At 43.2% G+C, this 11,257-nt stretch overlaps 1 protein-coding gene across 1 annotated transcript; it reads right to left on the bottom strand.

Moving 5' to 3' along the window:
• Window positions 1-1,870: 1,870 nt before the first annotated feature.
• Window positions 1,871-4,709, bottom strand: LOC147419679 (uncharacterized). Its single transcript, XM_086505926.1, has one exon. It carries the CDS (start codon window positions 4,073-4,075, stop codon window positions 2,066-2,068), a length of 2,010 nt encoding a protein of 669 aa, XP_086362052.1. The 5' UTR covers window positions 4,076-4,709; the 3' UTR covers window positions 1,871-2,065.
• Between the last annotated feature and the right edge of the window lie 6,548 nt (window positions 4,710-11,257).

Consider the following 11,257-nt stretch of genomic DNA (forward strand, 5'->3'; position numbering starts at 1 on the left):
TGAACACAAGGCATCCCTCTTGGGGTGACCCAACATGGGATTTGAACCCACAACCCACATGTGGAGAGGCCAAAGCCTTCCTATTAAACCAACTCTTTGGGGACCGAGTTGAATTGGATATCTATTCTTTCCATGTGTGCACATCATCCAAATTCTTCCTAAATTGCATATTAAGGACAAAGCCACTACTATAAGGATCATAAACAGTAAAGAAAAAAAAGAAAGATACTATACACATGTCCACACATGGACAGACATCCACAAACATTTTTTCTTTGGTGGAAATAATTTTGTATTGATTGCAATAATGTACAAGATAAGACACCCAAAATGGGCAGACGGACGGAAAAGAACAAGGTTGGCATTTAAAATGAAAAGGAAGTAAGATGAAAACAATAAAATGGGGGGGTGGGGGGGGGGGGGGGGGGGGGGGGGGGGGGGGGGGGGTGAAAAGAAGTAAAATGAAAGGACCCATAGACAAACTGAACAAAAGAAGATTTAAATGCTTTCATATGAAAAGGTAGGTCCAGTCCAATCAACATTGGAAAAATACTAAAACAGTTTAATGAAATGGACCCTTATAAGAGGCTACTAAATGAAATGTGACCCTTTTACAAACTAGAAACTTTCCGTCGATAAATACTTCACATTAAATGTATGTCTAACCCACTTCTTCATCAACGCTTGTTTTATAAATCCAAAAGAACCTCAAACTATTGAAGTGATATGTCTTCCAATAGAAACCATCAGAAAAATGCAGAAATACACTAAACAGCCCACATACATTGGGACGCAATAAAATAAAACTCAAGCCTTTCTCAGGCAGAGAAGGAGACAATCACTCCCAAGTAGCTGAGTAAATCCAAAACAAGACATACTAGCTGGGGCAAGCTTTTGCTCGAGCTCGCGCCTTCATGGGAGCACCATTGGGGCATGCCAACATCACCAGGCACTCCTCAGAACTTCATGAAATGGATCCTCCCATACTATGTGTGAGAAGCTTCCCATGATGGCAGTATCAGTCTCATCTTCGGCAATAAAGCTTGCAAACCTCAGAGCTGGTGGGGTGTCAATTAGACACAAAACCGCCCAAGGGCAACAGCAAACAGTCGGTTCGTCAAGCTGGGACCCATAAGTAAACAACTACTTGAGAAGAGAAAACTGCTTGCTTCGCATTTCGACCACTAAAACACACCCACAAACATAAACAGGCTAAAGCACTCTCAAGTTTCAACACAAAAGCAAGGCCAAGAAAACGGATTACATGCAACCATCAACCACTTCATTTCCTGCAGTCATCCATAAAATGGAAACATAAATTTTTCAGACCTGCCCATCAACTAGTCCAATTCAACATGGCACGATGGCCATCCCCGAGTCTGCAACAACCCTTTAGTCAATCATGCTTAAAATTATGGATCTTTCCCTGTTCAAAAGCAAGGAAAAACTTTTATCATTCCAGTATGCAGGAAAACTTAATTTTCTTTAGTGCATAATATTGTTCAGGTCTGATCGTCGTCCTCTACGGAAAGTTCCGATCTGAGCAACTCATCCCTTGACTCAGATTCAACAGCCACTCTGTTTCCTGTCGAAACTCTCATTAAACTTTGTGCACTCACCATTACCTCACAATCTTGTACACCAATTGGAGAAAACATGACACATTGTTCTGCAAACAACCCCACCAAGGCAAACACCTTGTCAGTATTATAACTCTTCTTTAAATTGATAGACAGACACTCCTTCAAAGGCCCACAATACCCTTTTTGTACAATACACCAAGGAACTCATTGCAGGCCTCTTATCAGAAGATTTAGTTCGCACTTTGTCGGTAACAACCCAAAATTGAACTGGCCAAAAACAGGCAAGGGAAGTACAAGCCATAAAAATCCTATTGCATAAGAAGATGGCTCCTGCACATGACTGCACTGACAATTTTGGGGCTAATAAAAAAGAAATGCCAATTAAATAGCATTCTCTAAAGGCGGATATTGCAATTATCTGTTTTAACAAACATAAGCAGAGGTTAGCTACAAAACTAACTGCGCCATGTACATGTACAATTTTAGCAGGAGGACCTGCAAGGATCCGAATTACATCGTTGCAACCTAATAACCGTACGATGGGATGTCACAGAACGAGAGCGATTAAATGCAGCATCACTATTGAGAACTTGAAAATATTTGCCAGAACATTGCAAAGACAGCCTTCCTACTTCAAGGATCCCTTTCAGAAGCTCCTCATCCTTGCATCCCATACCTTTGGACGCAGTGGACTGGTCATACCCTACCAATATAAGAGCACTAAAAGGCTGTCCAGAGAAAGCTTCATTCTTCCTACCCTTGAACATGCTCCAAAACTGTTTTCCATCTTCTTTAGAATTTACAGAGGGCCGACTCCTTTCAAATAGCTGAGGGAAAGCAATGCTGTAATTCTCCTTTCCCACATCACCACCAACCCTTCTCACTGTTTGATGACCTGGCTTTACCTCGGAAGTCCCCAATGTACCTCGGCTTTTCACCACATCAGCCTCGCTCTTGAGCTTTTCAAAGTGGACTTGTTGCTTTCCAGACGGGGTTCCATTGGTGCCACTTCCAAATCCAGGAGAGCTCTGGACTCCATTTGCTCCACCTTGGCAGCCTGCAGAGCTTCTAAGCTCCCCATTCTTTTCCTTAACTGCAGCAATATGTGTGCAACAAGGTGAAGCAACATGTGATTGACTAGGTTCAATCAGCGAAGTATGTTGTGTGGCATTCTTTCTCTCATCCTCTGAGTCTAACAGCTGGCATGTGCTATCATCAACAGGGATGGCATTTGCTTTTACAAAGGTTCTACTGCCACTTCCAGAACTTAACAAATGAGACCCTATCAAAATTTGCTGATCAGCACATTCTTCCGCATCTCTAGCACAAGATTGAGTATCACCACATGGAGACAATGGCATATTTGGCTCATCTCTTTGGGCCTTTTGTGAATCTTCTCTGCTCGTGCTCACACTTTGATCAGGAATGCAGCTCAAATGTGAGGTACTATCAGGCCTTAATCTCTCACCATTCCTCCACAGCCACGTCTCTGGTACAACTTCCACTGATATCTTCATATTCTGCTTTGTAAAGGCCCCACAATGAAGAGATGGCAACTCTTCATAGGTCAGCTTCTGCCTCGACGCTATGTGTTTTCCATGATCACGATCATCATTTGAGGAATTCTCAAGACTGGAACGCTGGCAAACCACAGAGTTATCAATCCCCGTGGTCATAGCAGTGCCAGACATTTCATAAGCTCCGTTCCTCTGAGAAATCCGACCGAAGCCTGTGGATGTAGACATGTGTGAATCAACTTCGTCCCTAGCGTGCGTGCCAATGTACCCATCAGCAGCAGCATCATTGCCCTGTTTTTTAAATTGATAGTTGGACACACTTTTGCTTGACTGCATGAGCTTGTTCTTGTACAAGTCATCAGAACTTCTAGCCTCTAGATACGGATCAAGGGTTCTTGCCAGAAAAGCACAAGTTTTATCTGTTTGAACTCCAGAACGAGACTCAAAGGGCAAAGCAAAGCAGGAAACCTCACCTTCACCATAGCCAGATGAGCTTTGAGAAGAGTCTTTTCGGGAGCCAAACAGTGAGCCCCACTTGCTTGCCCTTCCAGGGCTAGCAAAGAACCTTGCAGGTGACATGGAGCCAGGCTTTGATTGAGAGCTCTTCTTCTTGACAGCATCTGCAAAGGGGTCCTTATCCTTCCTGTGTGCTCTCACTTGGCCAATGCAGGAGACCTTGGGAGATGTTGGCTCTTCAGCTTCGATAGACCCTTTCCCTCTGCTCTGGATGGAGAAAATGGAGCTCTGACGAACTTTCTTCTTAACACTTTGAAGTGTCTTTTCACGTGCAGGGCTCAGCAGGGGAGAATGGACAGGGGAAAACCAGACGAGCTTGTCGTTCATTGTCTTTTGTTGAGTTTTCTTGCTGCTGTTGCTGCCAAAGAAGGATCTCTGCTCTGATGTTGGTATATCCTGGAAGGCACGCGGAGGTCTGCCCCAATATCGACCATGAGGTGGAGCTTCTTCTGATGCCATGCCCAAGGAGGGTGAGAAAGAGGGTATATGTAGTAGGATAAGGCTTGTATAGACAGTGAGTACTCTGATAGACTATGGAGTTTGTGAGTCTGCTTGCAGTCACAGGTGCAACTGATAGTCAAAGCTATGGAAACCTTCCAGCTCACTCTAGTAAAAATCACACAGAGGACTCTGCGCTCTCAGATGGTGAGCTTTACAAAATTACAAATGCACATGTGGAGCAGCTGAATTGAAAAAGGAAAGCAAGCAAAGAGATGTTAGGGTTTCACAGACCGTGGTTTTCTTCCCACAGGCATCCCCAAAATCACCGCCCACCGATCACGAAAAATCCATATCCACCCACAGTATCCACAGACAAACGCAAGACACCAATCTCTGTCAGCTGCCGAGTATGATGGATCCTCGTTAGGCGAGAGGGACGAGAAGGAGGGAGACGGAGATGGAGCTTTCGTTTAGCCTAGAGCGACAACGAGAGCGCGCCAACACACACGGACTAATCTCTCTCTCTCTCTCTCTCACACACACACACCCCGTCGCTTGCTCGCTCTCTCAGTAGTCTCCACTCTACTAAAAGCAAGAGCGGATGACCTGTGGGATCTCCGCGTGAGTATGGGGGTGGTTTGTTGAGGAAGACCCGGCCCCCTCAACTGTAGCTTGTGTGTGTGTGTATGTCCTACCTTCCTTGTGACCTTGCTAGCGCATGTGGTTTTTAATAACCCACAATTGACCTTTGCTCTCACACTCTCCTTTTAATTGCCCGAGTCTCCTTTGGTTACCAAGAAGACAGCCCATAAAGGCCCCCCCCCCCCCCCCCCCCCCCCCCCCCCCCTTGCCAGTTGGGGACCATATGGACCATTGGAGCCCATAGGAGATGATCCATGAAATCGCCAAATGTACCGTCTCCAATCGGGACCCCCCCCCCCCCCCCCCCCAAAAAAAAAAAAAAAACATCGTGTCGCAAACAATGAGACCTCATCGGTTGCACCACTAGAAAAAGCTTGCAAGCATGGTGCAAGATGTGTTGCGTAGCCAGTTAAAGCTTACATCAACGGCACCCTTAATCATTCCTCGCTATGTAAATGGAGTGTTGATGAAGCATGTGCACAATAAGTTCGACAATGAATTTCATTCATGAACGGATATGTGTTCAACACTCATCATGCATATATGCATATTCTCTCTCTCTCTCTCTCTCTCTCTCTCTCTCTCTCTCTCTCTCTCACACACACACACACACACACACACACACACACACACACACACACAAATGCCATTCAAGTATCCTGACCTTGAGGTTTCAACCAACCACAAATGGCGTGAATGTGCTATGCACTGTCTTGAAGCCAGAAAGAGAGCCTATTGTGTTTGAAAACGCGTGTGCACGAGGGGATCTCAATTATTGGATTCTCAGGAAATATCTCTTTGACACCTTTTAATGCATGTACTTCTTCACAGAGTTGAAGTATAGAATGGTAGCATTAGTGTCTCCATTTGGAAAGAGTTAGAAAATGTTCAAATGCATTTTCCTAAACCTTCTCCAAATGAAGATATAGATACCTTACATGCTCTTTCTTCTTGAGTTTGGATCACTTCCATTGAGATTATGGGCACAACAAGAGTTATAAAGTGCATGATAAAGGTGCGCCAAGCTCTCCACATCGACTTCCTCACATTTCTTGAGACTTACACAAAGTTCAAAAGACTCATAAAAGCAAAATTCTGGCTCAAGATGGATGCAAGACATCAATAAGAGGCTTGGAAGAAGGAATGCAACGCACTTGCTTCATGATGCATCACTAGACCCTACAATGAATGAGGTCTTCCTACAATGCCAATGTATCATGACAAGATCAAAAATTCAAAAGGCTTGCGCGCTATGCATTACACCATCACGTTGCCCCCAATTACAAAAGGATGTTCTCCTTTAAGAGAGGAGACTGTATGTAGCAAGAAATGCCCCAACCTATCCCCTTCTTTGCAATCCACAACATAGTAGTGATTAGTGTTAGCTCTCACTCCATTGAATGTGAAATGGGACATTGGAGCACTAAGAAATAGTCCCTTCAACCACTCCCTCAAGTGCCACCCTCATATCCACATCCTTGAAGCACTCATAGTAATCACGTCAACATAGAGCATGGGACATGCTCCACTTGGTCCCATTGGTCAATCTATTTGAGGAAAAAAATACAATCTATCTATCTTTGTGATGTGTGTGTGTGCCCGCGCAGGCCCGCATGTGTGTTTTATAGATTGGCTATCCCATTCTGTTGAATATTTCATCTTGAGTTCAAGACTCATCGGATAATTCTTTGAGATCTCTTGGGATTGTTCCTATGACATTGAAATTTATCTTCTTCTTCTTCTTCTCATGACTCTCTCTTTAAGGCTAATACCTTGCTCCCATCAAGGTAAATTTTTATTGAAACTATTAAACTTTGTAATTTTTTATTTTAATTTTTAATTTTTTTGCAAAACTCACAATGGTGAGTGGATTATAATAACATATCCAAAAATTACAGATTCTTGTCATGCTCGTGACGAGTTGCACGTCCAATCCAGAAACCCCAAGGGTCCTGATCTACTCTTCTGAGCTCCTTTGCTTACCAATGGAGATGATCGTTACCCTGCTTTCTTGGACTATCTTCTCATTGCGAATTCGAGAAAACTCTGTAAAATTCTATCATTGACAAGGCACATGTGTGCACCATATCTCTTGCTAAAGTATACGATCTTGAGTTAATCATCCATGAGCACTTAAGAGTCTTTGTAACACTCTCTCTCTCTCTCTCTCTCTCCCACTAGAGCATGTGATGTTTCATTTGGTCGATAGGTCATATTTGACCTTCAAGGACGAAAATATCATCTCTTTGTCTCACTCTAAAAGGTGTGATGTGCATGTGCATACATATGTACAATAGACACATGCATAACCATATGAGTGTCCCCCCCCCCCCCCCCCCCCCAAAACACAAACAATGTGTGTGTATATGTTTAAACGTGTGCTTATTACAATGTATATGTGTATGTATGTTTAAACATGTATTTATTACAATGTATATACACACACACTATTGGAATTTGGGACCTTCAAAGTTCATAAGGAATTAATTCTCTCTCTCTCTCTCTCTCTCTCTCTCTCTCTCTCTAGCGGCTCAACCTCCCAATTCAACCGAGTTCCCTCACTATGCAGCTCACTATTGCATTTAAAGCTTTTCACCTAAGACCAACCGCCTTCAATAGTTCTCTCCTTCATCTTATAAAATTTATAAAGCCTAACCTCCTCCTCTTACAAAGTGGGAACCATGTATGGCTTTACCTTTTCTCATCTTTTCATGTTCCCTTTTGCTCATTGCGAGGAGCTTCTTCTACACACGTAATCTCAAATAGCCTAGTTAGTCTCAAAATTGACAATCTTAAGCTCATCGCTAACCTCGCAAGATTTCATACGTTACCCACACAGTGTCGCCTTTGCCTACCATGAGAGATTATTAGGGTAAGACAAAGGTCTAACCTAGGTAACATTCCACTATGGGAGATTACCGGAACAAATTTCAAGATTGACAATAAGAATTCTATCAAGGGATGAGGGGGCGGGTTGGTAGAGGTGGCTGCCCTGATAGCTGATGTAATTATGATCCCTAGATGTTGTCATGGCTTAACATGAGCATGACAAGACCTTGTAATTTTTTGGGCTGCTCAATATAATTCGCTCACAAGAGTTTTGCTATAAAAAATATATATATATGTATATATATAAAGAATTCTATAAAGGGGAGTTGGCCTAGCAATAAAGGCTATAAATTTTAAGCGCACTCGATATTGTTCAACCCTTGCAACATGCAGGGGTGAGCAAGGGTGCAATCTCATAAAACTAGCTAATGTGAAGCATCAAATTCCCACAAAAAATAATAGTTTTTGTGGCATTTTAGTGTATTTCTTAAAGGGTAATTCACATTTTCACCCATAGATAAACACGCAAAAAATACCACAAAATTGACAAAATACGGGGCAAAAAGCAACCTAAGGGTTAATGGACGTTTCAACTTACGAACCTACGCATTAGTTTAGAGTAAGACACGGTCCCACCTTAGTAACACTCTAATGTGGGACCTTACATAGACCAAAACATCAAACATCAAAACACACTCAGGTAAGTCTCAACATCTTTTGACCAAACTAAAGCCTCTTAAGCTAAGCTAAATCTCAACATCTTTCATGATACTTTTGACCAAAGCAAAGCTTCCAAGTTTACTGTGGTTTGCTGTGCATAAAGGTATTGTTTCTTTTGAACAAAAGCCACCATTCTCATTTGCCCTTGTAAGTCAACCCCCTTGAACACACATCATAAATTGTAAAGATCTTCCACTAGACTTGCCCATATAACTCTTTCAGCCAAAGCCTACGAATCATAATCCTTGGCTTTTAGCAAAGCAAAGCTCCTTTTCAACACGATTACATGATGAGCTATCCATGAGCAAGTTAAGTGCTGCTTTTTCTTTAAAAAAGCTAGAGCAGTCATCTATGAGCAAGTTAAGTGCTGCTTTTTCTTTAAACAGCTTGAGCAGTCAAGAGAAATTGTCTTAAATTAGTTTCTCTTCAAGAAACATATTGCAAGCATGAGGGCGACTCACAGGCTACCCAATGACCAAATGCCCATACGAAACTGCCGGTGGGATATGCAGTTGGAGGTGAGTGTTCACATTTCAAGGCAAGTTGCATAGACGACAATTAAACTTAACTTGGCATTCCCATGTTTTGTTGGTTAGACAACTTTAAGCTTGTTCACTTATGCATGCTCAGCAACACCTACTAGACATATCGAATTGAGCACTTCCCTTGACATTATCTCTGCCTTCGAACTTCGGTGGTTCAACCCCAACATCAAAAATTGTGGAGACGTTGGATCCGAAGTTAGGTGGTTCAATCCCAACATCAAGTGATCATTTGGGCTAACTAGTTGGGCGAGTGCCACTGTGTTGTGCATTGTCATGCTCTACACTGTTAAAAAAAAGAAGATCTCCATGCGCTTGCCCCACTCACGTCACTGGGCTCCTGGCATCCCCCCTTCCATCTCACTTGCAAGCAATATAAGGGTTGGTAGGGAAAATCCTCATGCGTGTAGGCCATGGGAATAGACCTTATTATGTGGTGCATCAAAAAGGGTCTTGCACCACCATGACCATCCATAAGGCCGTTTGCCCTCGCCCTTACTTGTTTCACGACGACACCTCCTACATCCCCTTCCTCCACACCTGCCACCTCGTCCTCCGCACGTGTGCCACCTATCAAGCCTTTTATTTTCCTCTTTAATCCAACTGAAGGATCTTTATTGATTCCCATTAATACCTCAACCCAAAATTTGTCCAACTTCCTTGTTCAACATGTCTTCTGATTTTGTGTAAGCAGACCCCTTCCCTTTTTTTTCTCTCGAAACTCACAATCTTGAGTACATCATATTAGCAACCTTTAATAATTACAATTACTAGTCATGCTCATGTCGAGCCATGACGTCTTCCAGCAAATATTAGTACATCGGCTAAAGGGGGGGCCACCCTGCAGTAGCGGTAAAACACTAGATTCTTACCCATGCAATTTCGATATAGCTGCAGTCACCACTTGTCCCACTCTTCAGAGATCTTCCATTTCCCAATGGCAATAATCTCTTCCTTTCTTTCTTGGATGATCTCCGTAAACCTTGTTGTTTCAACGATGTTCTCGAAGAGTCGACAGTTCCTGGCCTTTTACACGTGTTTAAAGTAACAGAATTTGTGTACTGATTAGAATCGGTTGGCTCATGATCACCTTCCCACCCAAGAAAAGATCATTCTTGTAGTGCCCAATCTTCCATACCCACTTGCATATCTAACCTGCAAAGCCACAGATCCCCAGATAGAGGTTCTCGCTTGCAGCTTTGCATTGCGGGCATCTATCTAGACCAATACCTCTAGCTAGGACCTTCACCCCAGTCGACAAGGCCCCCCCATAGTACCTTCCAAACAAAGACCTTCATCCTAAGCGGCCATTGCAGGCATCAGATGTTCTTTACAATTGTCACCCATCTTGCCTCCGGCCATTGCTTGCCCCATTGAATTTGTCCATAGGCTACCGCCATGCTTTACAATCAAACCTAGACTCACAAGTCAGTAGGCAGCAATAGTCAAGTCGTTCTAATACTCTATTTACCAACAATCTTTCAGTACCATTGAGATTGAACTCGGAGGGTAGTTGGTCCAGTCCTTTCCAATCATTGCTACTACTGAAGTCCCAAAACTCACCCAATCGATGGAGACCTTTGTTGTTCATCTTTCTAGCCACCTCCTTCAAAAGCAAATCCCTTCTTAAATCAGCAGCTTTGAGCTACCTTCTAGAAAGCAAACAATCATCCAAGTTGACTTCAAAGTCTAGTTTAGATGCCCTCATCTCTATTTCACATGGGCATGGTTGGAGGGGATCGGGGGGAGCTCGTGGGCAATGGGGACATTTACAAATTTGGGAGAGCCCTCATCTCTATTTCACCATCAAGGGGGGAGCGTGAGCTTGGGGGCATGGGGACATTTACAAAAAAAAAAATTGGGGGTTTGGGGGGGGGGGGGGGGGGGGGGACGGGACTAAATCTACTTCCCACATCTATCAAATTTACAGAATTGCATCGGGCGACACTGATGCTCCAAACTATTGATCCCCACCACCCGATTTGCCTGTGTCAAATAGAAAGGAGCTTTAGCTTTTGGCAAGTTGGATAATCAAGTGTATGGACAAGGGAAATGGCATATCTCTTCTTGCATCTCCACCCATCCTATACTTATATATCCCTTTCTATACTAAGTCCCCTTTCCGAGGACCCTTGTCCTCACATCAATCTTGAGTTCAATAAATATGCATCAAACATATTCCTTCAATCCTCATTTGCTTTCATAAGATATACTTTATGAGGTTCTAAATTACAATTAACATTGGAGTAAGTAGGCATTGATGATTATGGATCCATTTGTTTTGATGGGAATCTAGGTAGATGCTTTTGAAATGTTTATGGGTGAAAGGAAAAGGGAAATGAAGGTAGCGCAGGGTAGTGCCGGGGGTGAGTTGGAGGATATGTGCACCTAGAGACGCGACGGTGCCATCTGTAGAAGTCAATAGGAGCAAGCCCGCATAATGGCATGCCCAACATGTGATACACGG

Source organism: Adiantum capillus-veneris, chromosome 29, assembly GCF_014529385.1.
Source record: "Adiantum capillus-veneris isolate H3 chromosome 29, ASM1452938v2, whole genome shotgun sequence".
Taxonomy (NCBI): Eukaryota; Viridiplantae; Streptophyta; class Polypodiopsida; order Polypodiales; family Pteridaceae; genus Adiantum; species Adiantum capillus-veneris.

What these genes read in the sequence shown, in the direction of transcription:
- LOC147419679 (XM_086505926.1), bottom strand. Translation starts at nt 4,075, where the DNA reads ATGGCATCAGAAGAAGCTCCACCTCATGGTCGATATTGGGGCAGACCT.